Source organism: Gekko japonicus, unplaced genomic scaffold (genome assembly GCF_001447785.1).
Source record: "Gekko japonicus isolate JY-2015 unplaced genomic scaffold, Gekko_japonicus_V1.1 scaffold1188, whole genome shotgun sequence".
Classification (NCBI taxonomy): Eukaryota; Metazoa; Chordata; class Lepidosauria; order Squamata; family Gekkonidae; genus Gekko; species Gekko japonicus.
The window spans coordinates 62466-81233 of record NW_015171539.1 but is presented as its reverse complement, the minus strand read 5'-3'; the positions used below and the strand labels follow the sequence as shown (position 1 = coordinate 81233).

Below are 18768 nucleotides of genomic sequence, written 5' to 3'. Positions count from 1 at the left end.
AGCACGGACTGGACACTCCTCCGCAACAAGGAAGGGGCTGTGGGCTCACGGGCAGAGCAGATGCTTCCCAAGCACAAGGTCCCCGGTTTGAATCCTGGCCCCCCTCCCCCAATTAAGGAGCGTCAAGATGTCCTGGAGAGTCGCTGCTGCCAGTGAAATTTGTGGCGGGGGATGAGGCTTCCCTGAGTCACTGCTCACGGCTACCTATCTTGTTCTGTCTCTGCAGAGATCGCAGAGGACAAGACAGCAACTCTGAGGGGAGGTTTAGAAACTTGCACCCTTTCTCCCCAATTTACCGCAGAATACTGTCAGCACGAGCGGAAGGTGGAACTTGCTTGCTTCACTTCCAAATGCCCCCTTCTCCCCAAAGTGACCCAGGGTAGACTGCGGCAAAGTGGCACATCTCTCTGCCAGGCCTGTCTGCTGCAGGCAAAGGGGGCGGGAGCCTGCATGTAGCCGCCTGGTACTGAGGCCCTGCAGACAGAAAGGCTGTCCTTTTTATTTCTCGGGGGGGGGGATCTCCTTCACCAAAGTCACTCAAGGAGTAACCAGTGATTCAGATATTCAAGTGCGGACAAATTTCCCTGGGGTTGGAAGCTCAAGCGGGCTGGACCGGGGTGTGTGCGGCTCAAGGGCATGAGTCACTGTTTGTTTGAAGGCCGGGCGTAACTGAGATTTCTTTCCTGCCCCATCCTAAGGGCTGGGTACACCCTCTAAAAACAGGGATGCCTCCGGGATAGCTCCGGTGCACTCACTATCGCTGGATCCTCGTGAGAATTGCAGAGAGGACGGCTTGCACTTCGACGGTGGAGCACGTGCAGACGACGGGCCTCTTCTGGTCTTGAAGAAGGTCAGCTACGTACTGGAAAGGAAATGAGGATGTAAGCGACCAAGCCGACGACGACAATAATGGAGGAGGAGGAGGAGGAGGAGGAGGAGGAGGAGGAGGAGATTGGATTTATACCCCGCCTTTCACTCGGAGACTCACAGTGGCTTACAAACTCCTTTCCCTTCCCCGCCCCACAACAGACACCCTGTGAGGTAGGCGGGGCTGAGAGAGCTCTCTCCACAACTGCCCTTGAGAGAACAGCTCTGACAGGACTACGGCTTGCCCAAGGTCATCCAGCAGGTGCAAGTGGAGGAGTGGGGGATCAAACCCGGTTCTCCCAGATTAGCGTCTGCCTCTGCACACATAACCACGACACCAGACTGGCTCTGTGTTTGCCACTGTGTTTCCTCGGCTGCCATACAACACCCCCTCTTCCCTGATCGGCAATCACTGGCTGCCTGCCCTTTGACAAAAGGTCGGTAACCCAGCACCCTTAAGCACCTTGGATACAAGCGGAACCTGCCGCGGTTACGACTGAGGTGATGGAAACCTGAGTCCCGTCCTGTGACGGGCCCAGCGCCCGAGAGAGATGAGAGGGAGAGGATGCGGCTAAGAGGCCGACAGACAACAACAGGCAGCAAACACTCTGAGCTACAGGAGTCCGCCTGGCGGCCTCAGTCGCTTTTGAGATCATTCCCCCGATCCCTTTCTCCACCCAGCTGAAGGCATCGGTTTACACGGAGGAGGTTTTAATTAGATGACAACAAAATCTCCAGCCCTCGGATAATCAACCTTCTCTCTCTCTCAGATTTCTGCGTCTCACATTTCCTTATCGGCAGAAACATCCAGTTACAGCACGGCCACCAGAAAAATCTCCAGTGCATCTGTCGCGTTCTGGAGCGCGCCGGCTTCTATTTTATAACATGCATCTGTTTTTGAATCACGCAGAGCCAGAAATACCTTTTAAAGGATACAAGCTATTTCCGAAAGGCTCTGAATTAAGGGGGGGGGCGCCCCCCTCAGGAAGGGAAGAAGAGAAGAGATTGGATTTACACTCTATCCTTCACTACCCGAAGGAGTCTCGGAGCGGCTTCCAATCTCCTTTCCCTTCCCCTCCCCACAACAGACACCCTGTGAGGTAGGTGGGGCTGAGAGAACCCTCTTGAGAACTGCCCTTGAGAGAAGAGCTCTGAAAGAACTTGTTGTTTTTTTAACATTTTATTTTGAGTTTTCAACATCATACATTTATATCTTATTTTCTAACATTTAGGGGGTTACATTACACAGTTTCTTCATACCATTTAATGGCTTTTTGCCATTTATGCTTAAACTTTTTGTCTGTTTTTCCCGCCAAAAACATGTTCAGCTTATCCATTTCGATTATTTCTGAAAGAACTTGTGACTGACCCAAGGTCACAACAGCAGCTGCATGTGGAGGAGTGGGGGGATATCAAACCCGGTTCTCCCAGATTAGAGTCCGCACTCTTAACCACTACACCAAACTGGCTCTCGATAGCCCGGGAGAGGGGTACGCTAGCTGTTCAGAGCTCCCCCGCAGTTTCCAACACCTGCCACTCCGTACACAGACACTTCCCAGTCTAGGAGATCGTGGGCAGCCCCGACAGCCCAGCTTAGACCAGGCTTGTCAGAGCTTGGGAGCTAAGCGGGTTGGCCGTGGCCAATACTCAGATGGGAGGGCCACGGAGGAAGACTGGGGTTGCTACGCAGAGGAAGGCGGCGACAAACCACCTCGGCTTCTCTCGTGCCTGAAATGGCCCATGGAGAGGGCTGCCGTGAGTCAGCTGTGACTCAAGGGCATGGTCTCCTTCCAAAAGAGGGTGCTGCTGCTTGCTGATACCTAAATGGAATTGGCATCCAACACATCAAATATTTTCAGAACAGGCTTAATGAGAACCATTCATTATGTTCAGACTAAATTGCCCTGGTTGTCTCGGCTGATATTAAACGAGCGTCCCTGTCTATGGCCTCGGTGCTCACAAAACTTAGACTGCGAACTCCTTCAGGCAGGAACCTGCCTTTTTGCTTATGTCATTGTGTCAAACGCCACGTACATTTGCCGGGAGACGGCAATGGTAACACTTGGCAGTCTTCAGGATTTGGGGCGAGAGTCTAAGTTCCAACAGCAGAAAGCCACAACCTGCAGGCAGAACGAGGAATGGTGACTAAGTACACCTTTGTGTTCTTCGGTCGGATGAATCTGTTGTCAAAGGGGGGGTCGAGGAGAGGGCAGGGATCGGGGTGGCAAAAAGGACAGGGGGCACAAAACAGAGGGGCAGCCCATCTCCTTACCTGGCCCTGCCAGTCGATGGTGTTCACTAGAATGATGTTTTCCGGCAGTGCGGCATCAGACACTAGGATTTGGTTCAGCTGGTCATAGAAGACCTTGCGAGGAATCTGTTGGGGAAAGTTTTATGGCTTTTCAGACACAAAGCAACTCTGAATTTGGACACATCACAACAGTCTCAGCTCTTGCACGTGAGAAGAGCTCTGCTGGACCAGACTAGTAGTCCATCTAGTCCAGTTTCTTGTTTCACACAGTGGCTGCAACCAGTTACTACAATGGAAGGCCAACAGCAGGGCACAGAGGCTGAGACCTTCCCCTGATGTTGCCTCCAGGCACTGGTATTCAGAGGGTGACTGCCTCTGAACGTGGAGGTTCCATTTAGTCACCGTGGCTAGTGGCCACTGATAGACCTATCCTCCGTGAATCTATCCAATCCCTTTAAGCCTGGCTATTCCTGCGGCCATCACTACATCATCTGGCAGCAAATCCAACATTTTAGTCCCTTCTCTGTGTAAAGAAGTATTTCCTTTTGTCCGTCCTGAACCTACTGCCCATCAGCTTCTGGCGTTCTAGGATTTTAGAACACCTTCTAGTGGCCCAGAAGTGAATGTTGCCAGAAGGTGGCCCCCTCCCTGTCATTGCCTTCAGACCTTTTCAGAACAGGACAGACATGACTGGGTGTGGAAAAGAGCCCCCCCCCCCCAGTTCTTTCCCACTCCCTTCAAAATATCACCAGGGAAGGCTCGGCAACCAAAAGATTACGCATCCAGAACGGTGGGGGACATTCAGTGCCTCTCTTAGCTTCACTGATCACGCAGCTCCAATATGCATTTTATTTAAGTCATGCCCATCTGCCACGTCCTTCCCGTTTTCGCAAAGAACATAAGAACATAAGAGACGCCAACGTTGGATCAGGCCAAAGGCCCATCCAGTCCAACACTCTGTGTCACACAGTGGCCAGAAATACCAGGTGCCACCAGGAGGTCCACCAGTGGGGCCAGGACACTAGAAGCCCTCCCACTGTTGACCCCCCCCCCCCCAAGCACCAAGAAGACAGAGCATCACTTGCCCCGGAGTCCCTATCTATACCTTGTGGCTAATAGCCACTGATGGATCTCTGCTCCAAACGTCTATCAAACATATCTAAAGGATTCTGCATCACTGCCAGCTTAAACTGTGATTTTATTCTGAATTCGGAATCAGGGTACCCTTTTTAGTCAGGGATACGCATGTCTGGAAGGAATCCCCTCAGAAGTAACTTCCTTCAGAAGGCTTTTACAAGTCCGTGTTTGAGACTGCCCACTGCTCCAGAAATGAGACAAGAGGTTCACAAGGCACAGGAGCACTGGACAGGCTGACGGTGGTTACCTGTGTACTGTGACCCAAGTCCGGTGACCTTTCGCTGTCTGAACTGTTGGTCCTTTCGCTGAGGGGCTTCGAAAGCTGGCGCTCCTTGAGGGGGGTGCTGCGCTTCTGGCGGGGCGTGTGCATCGCGCTGTCCATTTTGCTGTCAAAGGCAGAAGGAAGACGGTGTCAAAGGACCCAGGACTGAGCGACTGCAGAGCGAGGAGGTGTGCAAGCAAAAAAAGGCTCTCGGATTCCCTCCCCAGAAGGCATAAGGCTCCTTCGTCAGAGACAGCTGTGTAGGATCCGGCAGGATCCCCCCAAATCAACCAATCCATTTATCTGATATTCCAACAGACAAATGTGGGCCAATCTGGGGATACTTAAATCCACAGACTGGGCCCACCCTGACTAAAAAAGACACTTCTGCCAACTTGGGGGACTCCCCAGGTTTGCAGAAAAATCTGGAAACATTTAAAAATATAGGTAAAAGTAAAGGTTCCCTTGCTCGAAAGCCAGTTGAGTCCGACTCTAGGGTTGCGGTGCTCATCTCCGTTTCAAAGCCGAAGAGCCAGCGCTGTCCGAAGACGTTTCCGTGGTCATGTGGCCGGCATGACTACACACCAAGGCGCCCGGAACGCTGTTACCTTCCCACCGAAGTGGTACCTATTTATCTACTTGCAATTTCTTGCTTTCGAACTGCTAGGTTGGCAGGAGCTGGAATTAGAGACGGGTCTCGAACTTCTGAACTACCGACCTTCCACAGCCTGCAGTTCAGCGTCTTAACCACTTGAGCCACCGCAACGCCTTTTAAAAATATACTGGGGGGCTAGAAATTGCACCAAAAAAGACAGTGCCCCTAAATTTTGTCCTGCGGGGGAGCCTGCCGATGCCTGCGGACCCCGGAAGCCACACCGGTGACCAGGAGCCACACCAGGCACAGTTTGGTGACCGGGGGTGGGGTGGGGTCAGGCAGCAGGGAGCTGTGCCTGGGCGCAGCAGGCAAACGGGGAGGAAGACAGGATTCCCACCCCCCCCCCGGTGTCTTTGAGTCCGAGTCTTTCACAAGTATGATACTGTAAGATGCCTGATGCCACAATCAGCGGACGTGGCCTCTGGTTCCCTTCTAGCTCCACTAAGGCCAGACAATACGCTCTCCACAAGGCTGTGTATACTCTATGCCAAAAGGTTTACGAGAAGAAGAAGAGATGGGATTTATACCCCGCCCCCTTCACTACCAGAAGGAGTCTCAGAGCAGCTTACAACCTCCTTTCCCTTCCCCTCTTGGTGCTTTGGGGGAGGGGCACAGTGGGGGGGGGGCTTCTAGTGTCCTGGCCCCACCGGTGGCTCTCCTGATGGCACCTGGTATTTTTGCCCACCGTGTGACCCAGAGTGTTGGAGTGGATTGGCCACTGGCCTGATCCAGCATTGGCTTCTCTCATGTTCTTAATAGACACCCTGTGAGGTAGGTGGGACTGAGAGAGGTCTTTGGAGAACTGCTCCTGAGAGAACAGCTCTGGGAGAACTTGTGACTGACCCAAGGTCACACCAGCTGGCTGCATGTGGAGGAGTGGGGAATCAAACCCGGTTCTCCCAGAGTAGAGTCCACGCTCCTAACCACTACACCAAACTGGCTCTCACAAGCAGCATCCAGTACTCGGCATCCTTACTAGTGATGTAAAAGCATTACATGATCAAACGATAAGGACTCATGTATTATTTGCATACTGCTGTGCTTAGATATTTTGTGAACACCTGAGGCTGGGAAATGGGCAAAGGGTTACCTGGACATTTCAGGACTGCCCGTGCATGCAGAGCATATTCCCCTCACTGTTAATTACCCTACGCATAAGGCTGACACCACAACAAGTGAACAGGTTCGTTTTTCTCAGCAGAATTCAGCAGCAGAGATGATCCATATGTGGGCTTGACCGACTGACAAGCTCACCACGTTGAAATATTTGAACAGTAAAATTTGATAGATTAAATGGCTGCTGCATTGAATGAAATTGACATCCGGACAGTTTTCATTAAATTCTGATGCCTTTCACTGAAACACAACACAAACCTACACAGCTGGGCTTCTAGTCCTCATGACTCTTTTTTTAAAAAAACCCTTTTTAAAAAAAACCTTATGAAATGTAGTTTGCAGTCAGGTGAAATTTCAGTACCTCCCAAATCCCTGGGTAACTCTTCGTAAAGTTTCATGCCTACCCTCTTCCCCACCTTGTGCTCTCTCTGCCTCTGAAATAAGTTCTTTGAAAAGCAATTCTTGGAAACGGTGCAAAATAAGTGTATGAAGAGAAGAGGAAGAAGAGATTGGATTTATACCCCGCCCTTCACTACCCAAAGGAGTCTCAGAGCAGCTTTCAATCTCCGTTCCCTTCCCCTCCCCACAACAGACACCCTTGTGAGCAATGTTCCCTCTAAGCCGAGTTAGTGTGAGCTAGCTCACAGTTTTTTAGCCTCTGGCTCACACATTTTTGCCTTAGCTCAGGGAGGATGGCTCCAGGGCAAACTGATTTATGCAGCAGCCAAATCGCTCGCTCACAACTCTAGTGCCAGTAGCTCACAAAGTAGAATTTTTGCTCACAAGGCATACCTTAGATGGAGCATTGCATGTGAGGTAGGTGGGGCTGAGAGAGCTCTCTTGAGAACTGCCCTTTGAGAGAACAGCTCTGAAAGACCTTCTGACTGACCCAAGGTCACGCCAGCAGCTGCACGTGGAGGAGTGGGGGAATCAAACCCGGTTCTCCCAGATTAGAGTCCGCGTTCTTAACCACTACACCAAACTGGCTCTCTATGTAAGATTTCACCTGCGTAACTTATTCCAGCAACAGGATCTGGCACTCCCTGACATTATGTCTAAATTTGGAATAAGAAGAGGAAAGAAGGGAGGAAAGAAGGGGTGGGGGAGCAACACCACATTCCTGTGTCTCTTGCTGCAATTCCACGATAGGACAAAAGTGCAGCTCCCAGGGGCATCCGTCAGCTGAGATGATTTGGCGTCTACAAGGAAACCCCCCCGACACCCCCACTTCTCAGACCCCCACCGGGCTTGAGGGAGCCCAAAGGCAAATCCCAACCTCTGCTACTATCGGTGACGTTAAGCAAAAGGTGGAAACTCAAGGGCAGAACCAGGTGGGTTCGTGCAGAGAACGTGCTGCCCTTGGTGAAAAAATGTGGGTCACTGGGCTGCCACTGCTGCATTCGGAGGAAAAGGCCTAGGACTGAAGGTGTGTGTGTGTGTGGGGGGGGACTGGGCAAACAACCTACGGTGCTGTGGCTGAACGTGTTTCCCGATAAGCATCTGCTTTGCCAATGCAAGAGGCAACAGCCGAGCCGGGGAAAGGCAAAGCTCTGCATTTTAAGATGCAGAGTCATCTGTAGCCTCCCCAGGGCACTGCGGGGAAGAGGCAGATGTGACACAATTTTGGTTTAGAACAAAAGAGCCAAAGGGGTGGGTGGGGGGGTGGGGAATGAAGCAGAATGATTCCCTTCAGGGCCAAAGCCTCATTCAGGTGTTTGAGTCAAAGCGGATCAGTCCGGAGAAACAGCAACGGGTACTGGGAGCGGGGCAAAGGCTGGCGGTTCGGAAGTCGCTCCCGGCGCCTCCCCCTCCCCCCGGCTGCCCAGTTCAGCTTGAAGAGACACCAAAGCAGCCGGGCTTCTGCATTTTCCCAATAAAACCGCCGCCAGCACAGAGGGAGCCGCCTTACGCTCTTCAGCCAGTGCCTGGGAGATCCCTTCGAAGCTCGCCCACCCCTCTTCCTCCAGACGTAAGGAAAGCAGTCGGAAAGAGAGCCAGTTTGGTGTAGTGGATAAGTGTGTGGACTCTAATCTGGGAGAACCGGGTTTGATTCCCCACTCCTCCACTTGCACCTGGCTGGATGACCTTGGGCAAGCCGTAGTTCTGATAAGAGCTGTCCTTGAAAAAGAACAGTTTCTGTCAGAGCTCTCTCAGCCCCACCCACCTCACAGGGTGCCTGTTGTGGGGAGGGGAAGGGAATTTGTAAGCCGCTCTGAGACACCCTCGGGTATAAATTCAATCTCTTCTCTTCTTCTTCATTCCCCAGGGAGCCCAGAATCCCTCCATCCCAAGAGGGGCAGTTGGTGAACTGGGGCTTGAAGGGAGCAGGAACTTTTCCCCAGAGAGGGGAGGGGCCTGCGTGAGGGAGATTCCCCTGGACCAGGATGCTTTGTGTGAAGATGCCGTGGCAGGGCCGCAGCCAGAATTTCTTACTTCAGGGGGCATTTAAATAAGTCGGGGGGCACCCACCCACATACACACACACCCAGGCTGTGTCAGGAGCAACAAGGGAGTAAAAAACGATGAGGGAGGGCAAGAGCACTTGGTTAAAGCGCTTGGGGCTCTTTAGCTTGGAGAAACGACGGCTGAGGAGTGACATGATCGAGGTTTACAAGTTGATGCATGGGACAGAGCAGGTAGAGAAAGAAGTCCTTTTCTCCCTCTCTCACAATACAAGAACTCGTGGGCACTCCATGAAATTGCTGAGCGGTCGGGTTAGAACAGATAAACGGAAGACCTTCTTCAGCTAAAGAATGATTAACATGTGGAATTCACTGCCACAGGAGGTGGCGGTGGCTACAAGCATGGACGGCTTCAAGAGGGAATTAGATAAGCATATGGAGCAGAGGTCCCTCAGTGGCTATTAGCCACAAGGTATAGATAGGGACTCTCAGTCTGGGGCAAGCGATGCTCTGTCTTCTTGGTGCTTGGGGGGGGGGTCAACAGTGGGAGGGGTTTCTAGTGTCCTGGCCCCACTGCTGGCCCTCCTGATGGCCCCTGGTATTTTTGCCCACTGTGTGGCAGAGTGTTGCTCTGGATGGGCCCTTGGCCTGATCCAACGTTGGCTTCTCTGATGTCCTTATGGCAGGCATGGCAGGGCGATGGCTCAGTGTGGCAAGGCTGTGGTGCGTGTGACAAATACAATAAAATAAACCAGGTGGGTGGGAGTCAGGGGGGGGGGCGGCCCCGGGGGGGGTGCGTGGGGCCTGGGGGGGCAGGAACCTCAGTGGGGTACAATGCCATGGAGCCCACCCTCCAAAGCAGCCACTTCTTCCAGGGGAACTGATCTCTGTACTCTGGGGGTGAGTTGTGCTTTTGGGAGACCTCCAGAGGCTGGCAACCCACCTCGCTTGCCCTCGTTCTACCTCACCCGTGGCCTTTGTTTCTCCAGCTCCTGCCACCTGGAGTCATGCAAAAGCGAAAGCCGTGTCCAAGCGGCTTGTTCTCCCTTGCGGCCTGAAATCCCATCCTTGAATGGTAAAATCTTCTTCCTCCGCTCCTCAAAGCCAGCTCTTCTTCAGCGAGTCTGTGCATTACACTTTGGTGCAGTAGTTAGGAGCGCGGACTCAAAGTTTGATTCCCCACTCCTCCTCATGCAGCTGCTGGTGTGACCTTGGGCCAGTCACAAGTTCTACCAGAGTTGCTAAGTGACGAGCAGTTGCTGTCAGAGCTCTCTCAGCCCCACCTACCTCACAGGGTGTCTGTTGTGGGGAGTGGAAGGGATTGTAAGCCACTCTGAGACTCCTTCAGATAGTGAAGGGCGGGGTATAAACCCAATCTCTTCTTCTTCTGCTGCCGCCAAAGTGAAGCCTAAGTAACGGTCACTGCACTTACTCATCCCTTCTTTCCTGCACCTCTTCATTTGTCCTCCCCCACTATGAAGTTTCCCAGGGGAAGGGCCTCTGTGATATGGCACCCAAGCTTTCGGGGGGAGGGGGGGTGAGCAGCACATGCAAGTTCCTGGGTACAAGTCAGGTGAATGCTCCGTACACAGGTTTTGCTTCAACAAGAGGCACAGGAAGTGGTGGCGGCTACAAGCATGGACAGCTTCAAGAGGGAATTAGATAGGCATATGGAGCAGAGGTCCATCAGTGGCTATTAGCCACAAGGTATAGATAGGGGCTCTGGGGCAAGTGATGCTCTGTCTTGGTGCTTGGGGGGGTCAACAGTGGGAGGGCTTCTATTGTCCTGGCTCCACTGGTGGACCTCCTGATGGCACTGGTATTTCTGGCCACTGTGTGACACAGAGTGTTGGACTGGATGGGCCTTTGGCCTGATCCAACATTGGCATCTCTTATGTTGTTATGTTCTTATGTTCTGAAGCCTCTAATGCTAGAGCCAAGGTCAATTTTCTGAATATTTACGGAGCCTTGAATGCACACAGGCATTGGTTTGGGGGGGGGGGGGGGGCTTTCCTTTTCTTGCAAATTTCATGATCGCTATTGCAGTGTGGAGAGCGGTTAGTTATTGTCAGGCAGCGTTAACAAGCCGGCACAACCTGACGTGCCTTACCTGGGCGACGCCATGCTCTGCAGCTCCCCCTTGCTGGTCTTCATGGGCGTCTTGATTTTTTCTGGGATGGCCAGAGTGGCAGCGGAGTCTCCAAAGGTATCCTGTTCGTTGCCTTCCTACAGAACCATCCAGAATTAATGTGGTGTGTGGCAGAAAATGACCAGGCGACTTTGCTGGCGGAAGGTCCGCCCCACCGGCGAGAGCGGGATCAGGCTTACCAGCGTATCGGCTTCGTTGAGGCTGTCGTCGACGTTTTTATTCCGGGCGGGTTTCATTTTGTCCCCGATGGAGGCTTCCATCTGGAGACGTGGACAGCCATGCAGAGAAAGGGAAAGGGAAAGGAAAGGAGCTCAGCTGTGACTCAGAAGGATCGCATTTACAGTCATTAGAAGAGACACTGTTTAGGCAGACGGGAATCAGTGTTTGCTGCTGGTGACAACAACCGTGCGAGAAGGGTAGCATCTGGCCCCTACTAAGCAAAGCCTCCTTCAGATCCTTGGGAGAACCCAGGGTGTCTCCGTTAGCTGCCACCAAGGAAAGGGGCTTCTCAGTTGTGGTTCCTTCCCTGTGGAATGCACTCTTGGATGACACCCAGGCCCTGCTGGACTTGCTTAGTCTCTGCAGGGCATGCAGAGCTGAATTACTTAGGTTGGCCTCTGGAGGGTAACCACATGTCTGGGGTGTTTTAACAGTGGTATGGTCAGGGCTATTTTGGGGCAGGAACGCCTGGCTCCCGAGTTGGCCACACCCAGCAGGAACTCATTAGCATAATAGGCCACACCCAACAGCAGAAACGCATTAGGATTGGCTACATTAGGGGTGTGTGGCCTAACATGCAAAGGAGTTCCTACTATAAAAAAGCCCTGGGTTTTGACAACAAACAAGGTAAACAGAATAAGAAGCAAAAGGTGAGTGTGTCTGGATGACCACACTTCTGCAAACATGGGGTGTGTAGCCTAATATGCTAATGAGCTGTGCTGTAAGGGGTGTGTCCTAATAAGCAAATGAATTTCTGCTGTTGGGTGTGACCTATTATGCTAATGAGTTCCTGCTGGGCTTTTTCTACAAAAAAAGCCCTGGGTATGGTGATAGCCACGTATTTTAATATTATAATGTTAACATTTTAAATTTGTTATTTGTTTATGTTGTTTTTACCTTATTGGCTTTAATACTGTAGGTTGCCATGAGACCCTTCGGGTGAGTGGCGATTAAAAAAAATATCTAATCAAATGAATTTCCCAAAACACAAACACGTTCCTGACCCTCAGGGGCTGAGCTGGTGAAGAAGGCGCTGAAGGGACCCTTCAAAGGGGTCTCCGGTGGTGGGAGCAACTTTTCCCAATTTTGTAGTGCTTTTCTTGTTAAAGGTAAAGGTAAAGGTTTCCCTTGCTCGAAAGCCAGTCGAATCCGACTCTAGGGTTGCGGTGCTCATCTCCGTTTCAAAGCCGAAGAGCCAGCGCTGTCCGAAGACGTTTCCGTGGTCATGTGGCCGGCATGACTAAACACCAAGGTGCACGGAACGCTGTTACCTTCCCACCGAAGTGGTACCTCTTTATCTACTTGCAATTTCTTGCTTTCGAACTGCTAGGTTGGCAGGAGCTGGAACTAGAGACGAGAGCTCACTCCGTCTTGCGGCACACTCGGGTCTCGAACTGCTGAACTACTGACCTTCCACAGCCTGCAGTTCAGCGTCTTAACCACTTGAGCCACCACAGCTCCGCTTTTCTTTATTATGGTTTTCACAACACAATCAACTATGAGCAATGAACGTTATCTACAAAGCCCAAAATGCATATTCCTCGCTTACCCCCAAGCCCAACCATTTAAAGAAACCAGTGGAAATATTTCTGGAGGCACGAGGAGCCCAGGGCCGTGTTAAAACTGTTTTGGGCTAACAACAGCACTGTGAGAACACAAGAATAAAAACTGCACTGCAAGAAGAAGAGAAGGTTTTTATTCCCCGCTTTTCTCTACCGTAAGGAGTCTCAAAGCAGCTTACAATCGCCTTCCCTTCCTCTCCCCACAACAGGCACCTTTGTGAGGGACAGGGGGCTGAGAGAGTCCCAAGACAGTAAGTAGAGGTAGCTAAAGTTGACATGACAGTCTGCAGGCACACAGCAAGAAGGTGGCAAGTATTATTAACATAGAAGAAGAAGAAGAAGAAGAGAAGACATTGGATTTATACCCCGTCCTTCACTACCCAAAGGAGTCTCAGAGCGGCTTACAAGCTCCCTTCCCTTCCTCTACCCACAACAGACATCCTGTGAGGTAGGTGGGGCTGAGAGAGCTCTTTCCAGAACTACCCTTTCAAGGACAGCTCTTGTCAGAACCATGGCTTGCCCGAGGTCATCCAGCAGCTGCAAGTGGAGGAGTGGGGAATCAAACCTGGTTCTCCCAGATTAGAGTCCGCGCACTTAACCACGACACCAGACTGACAGAGGCAGCCTGAATAGCCCAGGCTTATCAGAGTTTGGGAGTTAAGCAGGATCAGTCCTGGTCAGGACTTGGGATGGGAGACCACAGAGGAAGACTGGGGTTGCTATGAAGAGTAAGGCAAAGGCAAACCATCTCTGCTCATCTCTTGCCTTGAAAACCCAGCAGAGGTCACCAGAAGTCACCTCTAATTTGACGGCACTTTAATTATAGCAATTTATTTCTTTAAAACATTTTAATGCCACCCTTTCCACCTGATTAGGGTCCCCCAAGGCAGCGAACACGAAACCATTAAAACGTGAAAACCAACTTTTAAATTCATATATAAAATAACTCAATAAAAACACATACTGAGATAGGGGGCACTGCATAGCCCACAACCGAACCCAAAGCTGGATGCTTCTGGCTCGTTCCGGGGGACAGGCTCTCCTCTGTGCTACTTACCGGGCTGGTGGCGTCTTTGCTGAGGCTCCCTTTGCTGTTAAGGCTTCCGATTTCAGTCTGGGAGCTGGACTGCGACATTCCTTCAAAGAAAGGCCTGGAAGGGAAGAAAACATTACAATGGGGGGGGAACGGGACAAACAGGGGACTGGAGTTCTTGCAAACACTAATGGCAGGGGCCAGAGAGAGAGAGAGAGAGAGAGAAATGGGGAGCCAAGCAGCAATTCTCCCTGCCAAGGCCGATGGGCTGCTTTCTTCCACAGGAGGCCTGCAGTACTGCCTGCTCCCTTTGAAAGGCTGAAATTTTACTTCTAAAAGCACAACTGCAGGCCCTTTGAGCTCCCCCCATTCAGGTTCCATCGGATAAAAGATAAACAAGCTCTTCTGTTTGGGTCGGAGTTATCCTTCCCAAGGCAGGTAACGCACTTCAAAAGAGAGGAAACGGGGGCACAAAGAGGGAAGAAATTAGGGCAACGTGTACACTTTGAAGTCCTGGAACAGAGAGGACGAGAGTCGGGTGAATCGGGCCCACGTGCCCACATCTGTATGCCCCTTTAGGGTTGCCAGCTCTAGGCTGAGAAATTCCTGGAGATCCGGGGGTGGAGCTCGGGTTTTTTTGAAGAGCGGAGTACACTGCCATAGAGACTATGCTCCAAAGCTGCCGTTTTCTCCAGGGGAACTGGTCCTTACAGTCTGGAGGTGCTTTAATTCCAGGAGGTCTCCGGCAGCGCCCCCTCTAAGCTGTGGAGTCTTGTGAGCCGAAATTCTACTTTGTGAGCTCCTGGCATTAAAGTTGTGAGCGAGCGATTGGGCTGCTGCATAAATTAGTCTGCTCTGGAGCCCTCCTTCCGGAGCCGAGACAAAAAATGCGTGAGCCGGAGGCTAAAGAGCTGTGAGCTAGCTCACACTAACTCAGCTTAGAGGGAACACTGGTCTCCAGCGCCCTGCCTGGAGTCTGGCAACCCTGCTCACGACTCTTCTTACTGTGACTCCAACCCGCTTTCTGTCGGGCTCAGATGCATCCCTAGGAGGACCAGCCGGGAACTGAGATTTGAAAAGGATCCAGAGGGGGTTTCCTGAGGTGACGGGAGGGGCGCTGTCAGGGGAAGCTGATGGGTGTGCCCCGTGGCTGGGGCCAAGCAGGAGCCTCTTCAGCAGAAGGAATGTTTTTTTCCACAGGCAACAGAGTGAGCACACATGTGGAGGGGAGGGGGCTGCCCCCCCCCGCATACCTTCCCTTTCCTCACCTCTGGGGTAAAGGGGGTGCCACAATTTATATAGCTGAGACTACAGCTGCTTCCACATGGAAGATGACATCATGCGGGCTGCTGGGGGGGGGGGGAAGCTGTAGCAAAACACTCGTGTGGGAAGCGCCCGTTCGGCGCTCGCTTGTGTTTTTGTTGTCCTCGGGCGATTCTGCATCTAGCGTTCACGCCACATTTTCTCAACTGGGAGCAAAAGGTGCCGTTCAAAACCACATTCATATACCTCAGGACAACGCCACCGCACTGACTGCAAAGTCACCCCCAAACGGCCATAAATCTATGGAGAAGGTACCATAAAACCTGATGATTAAAGAAAGTGAAAGCGGCATGCAATGCAGAGGGTACCATAAAACCTGATGGCCAAAGAAAGTGAAAGCGGCATGCAATGCAGAGGGTATCATAAAATCCGATGGCCAAAGGAAGTGAAAGCGGCATGCAATGCAGAGGGCACCATAAAATCCGATGGCCAAAGAAAGTGAAAGCGGCATTCAATGCAGAGGATACCATAAAATCCGATGGCCAAAGAAAGTGAAAGCGGTATGCAATGCAGAGGCGAATTTCAGTTCCAACATGGGCTTGGTAAAACAATGGAGAATCGCCCCTCGTTGCACAGCTCAGTGGGTCATCTAACCTGAAAGTTACGGACCCAAAATGGACTCTCGGTTCTGACTTGACCCAAAGCGAGGCTCCCCCACCACTTCCCAAAGGAAGCCTTCTCACTCAGCTGGCCTGACGAGCCTTCAGCCGACTTTGGAAGCACCCCTGGTCGGGTAGGAGGGGGGAGGAGAGGAGCCAGATTTGCATGGCTTCCATTATCTGTAGGATGAACGAGAGAGCTAGAATGGCTCAGCAGGCTGCAGCGGAGGTGACTGGCTTTGGCACGGAGAGCCAGCGATGTAACACGATCCGGACACAAAGATTAAAGCTTCTGTTTAAAAGCTAATCGCTGAAATGTGACGGCAGAGAAGAGCCGGGGAGAGGGTTGCAAGGCCCAGAATCTGGAGATAAGCTGGCCTAATTAATGCATTCTATCCTCCATCCTCCCCCCCCCACACACACACACATGGAAAGAGTTTGTGAAATGGAATGCTGAACTGATGGCTGAGCAGGGAACCCGGATGGGTTGGCGATTACAGTGGAAGAACGTGGCGGGAAGAGAATACGCTTCCCTGGAACGGAGCCCAGAGGAAGAAGTCCCCCCCATCCCCCCCCCTATTACAGCAAACTTGACTTTGCTCTTACGGGGTGTGTTTTAGACACGGGTCTGCTTATTCCACACAAACACGACAATGCTGTGTGCGTCGCAGGGCGGGCAGAACATAAACAGAGGTTCAAGGTAAAATCACTTGGGAACTCGGCCATTCAAGCATGATTCTTAAGTGGTATGGACGCCGCTGGGTCCACGGCGTGCCGCGTCGCCAACCTCACAGAGACGGCTGCCACAGAGCTCGCAATCTGCCAACCTTGGAGCCTTATATTACAAAGCTTGTAGCTCTCGAGGTGACAGAAGTGAGCTGGAGGAAATGTGGATGGGAAGGGCTCGAGAACCGGAGGAAGACTTCATCACCCACAGGGCCCTCTCTGTCCTCGCCTGAGGCCAGCCCCTGCAGCAACACGGCAACCTGTACCCCTAAGTGCAGTTGTGCGTTTTTGCTGAGCCCAGAGGAGCGAGGGAAAAGCCACAGTGCAGCTGCCCAAAGGCCTGGAAATGGACTGGCTGGACAAAGGCTGAAGCACTGCTGCAGTAGAGGCCCAGGGATCGAAATCCTTCGGTATCTAAGGCACGGCACCGGCCTCAGAGCTTCCTCACGCTGGCCCGTTTCAGCCACCTCTGGCTGCAGAGAGGGAGACCTCCCAGCCCTGCTCCCCCGGGACCGGGCCGCCCGCTCTCCCCCGCGCTTACTTGAGCTTCGGCTTTGGCGTGCTGAGGATGCTCTCCGTATCCTCCATCTCGGGGCCGCTGTCGCTGGGGTTGTACATCTCCAGGCTGTCGTAAAGCTCGTCCAGGTCCTCCTCGACCTCCCGGATCTGCTCCCTGGAAACATGCTCCAAACCAAAGCCAACCTGTTTGAAGAAGGCTTCGCAATCAGGATGCTCAGAGCCCCGGCCTCCCCGGACACCCGGCTTCCCGTCTGCACCCTTTATTGCTTAGACAGACGTTGCTCGTTGCTTATATTTCATGCAGCTGGACGTGAGCTGTGGGGCCTTTGGGACTGGGCCCAGTTTGCCAAGCAGCCACGTCCATTGTCCCCCATCGTTACCAGGTCAGCCAAGCTTAGCTCCACCTGGAAAATGCCAGTGGCGGCCGATAACCCCATAGCTGCAGAAGTCCATATTGCCTCTGATGTTTTTGTTGAAGATGAGAACAGACACATTCTTATCAATCAGGCTATAGGCCATACTTTGCCTGCTTGCAGCCACAAACTAATCCCTAGGCTTCTGGTAACGGGGCAGTCCTGGCTGCAAACTGAGGGGTGGCGTCTCCCCTTCCCACCCTTTGCTCTGGGTCTCTCTCCCCTTCCCACCCTCTTTGCTCTGGCCCATCCCACCACATGATAACAACCCCATAACTACCTACAATAAAACTGCCTGTATGATCCAGCACAGCCAGCTATGCTTCGTAAAGAAGAGATTGGATTTATACCCAAAGGAGTCTCAGAGCAGGTTACAAACTCCTTTCCCTTCCCCTCCCCACAACAGTCACCTTGTGAGGGAGGTGGGGCTGAGAGAGCTCTGACAGAAACTGCTCTTTTTCAAGAACAGCTCTGAGAGAACTTGTGACTGACCCAAGGTCATCCAGCAGCTGCAAGTGGAGGAGTGGGGAATCAAACCCAGTCCCTCCCAGATTAGAGTCTGCACACTTAACCACTACACCAAATGGTCACGCAGCACGCATTTATTAGGCCAGCACTGTCACAAAATAAGCAGGCATCTCGTTCACTGGAACCGAGGCGAGTAGTATTATCATACCTACCTCGTCTGACACTTTGAACCTCTTCAACAGAGCCACAAACTTCTGCTTAATATTTGGCTGCTGTGAAAAAAGAGGCGCCATTTACTTTGTTAGAAAGGCTTCAGCCAAGTGAATAGGACAGACGCGAGCGGGAGCCCTGCAGGTATGGCGCGCCAAGACGAAATGCTGAGGCGAGGGAGGGCGACAGACGCTGAAGAGCCTAATTGAAATCCTGCTGGACAGACGGGAATGCAAAACTTCCTCCCAACTTATCATCCTTGTCATGGTAGACGGCAGAAGTAATTGAAGCAGATTTGCCAGTACAGCATGCCATGTGCAGCTGAACACGAGGAGCACGGGGCACAGACGAGCTCACGGAGATAGCACTGAAGGGGGGGGGGGGGGGGGGGAGAAAACAACCCTGCAGCACGGCACCCAAACGGCTGCCTCTGCAGAACCTCCGCATTACTCAAGCCTTCCCTTCCGATAATCGGCCCAGGGGAACCCTGCTTAGCTTGCAGACCTAAAAAGAGTGCTGCTCTCAACAGTTCGGCTAGAAGAATGTGCATATTTCATGAAGGCAGTGTAAGACGTTAGCACTTAACGTAAGAACAAAAGAAGACCAGTGGTCCATCGAGTCCAGCATCCCGCCTCACACGGCAGCCAATCATTTCCTCTGGAGGGCCAACAGCAGGGCAGGGAGGCCGAGGCCTTCCCCTGAGGTTGTCTCTCCTGGCTCTTGGATACAGAGGCTTAGTGCCTTTGAATGTAGAGGTTCCCCTCAGTCACTGTGGCTAGTAGCCATTGATAGACTTCTCCTCTATAAATCTATCCAATCCCCTTTTAAAGCTGTTTATTCCCACTGCATCCTCTGGC

At 52.2% G+C, this 18768-nt stretch overlaps 1 protein-coding gene across 1 annotated transcript in view; it reads right to left on the bottom strand.

Moving 5' to 3' along the window:
• Window positions 1-18768, bottom strand: part of PACS1 (phosphofurin acidic cluster sorting protein 1) — an 86832-nt gene that overhangs the window by 24100 nt on the left and 43964 nt on the right. Inside the window, exons 8-15 of the mRNA XM_015419634.1 lie at window positions 17914-17973; window positions 16843-17003; window positions 13678-13771; window positions 11019-11099; window positions 10801-10916; window positions 4503-4641; window positions 3140-3244; window positions 756-862 (exon numbers count right to left, since the gene is read on the bottom strand). Of these exons, the coding sequence (XP_015275120.1) occupies window positions 756-862; window positions 3140-3244; window positions 4503-4641; window positions 10801-10916; window positions 11019-11099; window positions 13678-13771; window positions 16843-17003; window positions 17914-17973 (863 nt within the window). The remainder of the gene's footprint in view (window positions 1-755; window positions 863-3139; window positions 3245-4502; window positions 4642-10800; window positions 10917-11018; window positions 11100-13677; window positions 13772-16842; window positions 17004-17913; window positions 17974-18768) is intronic.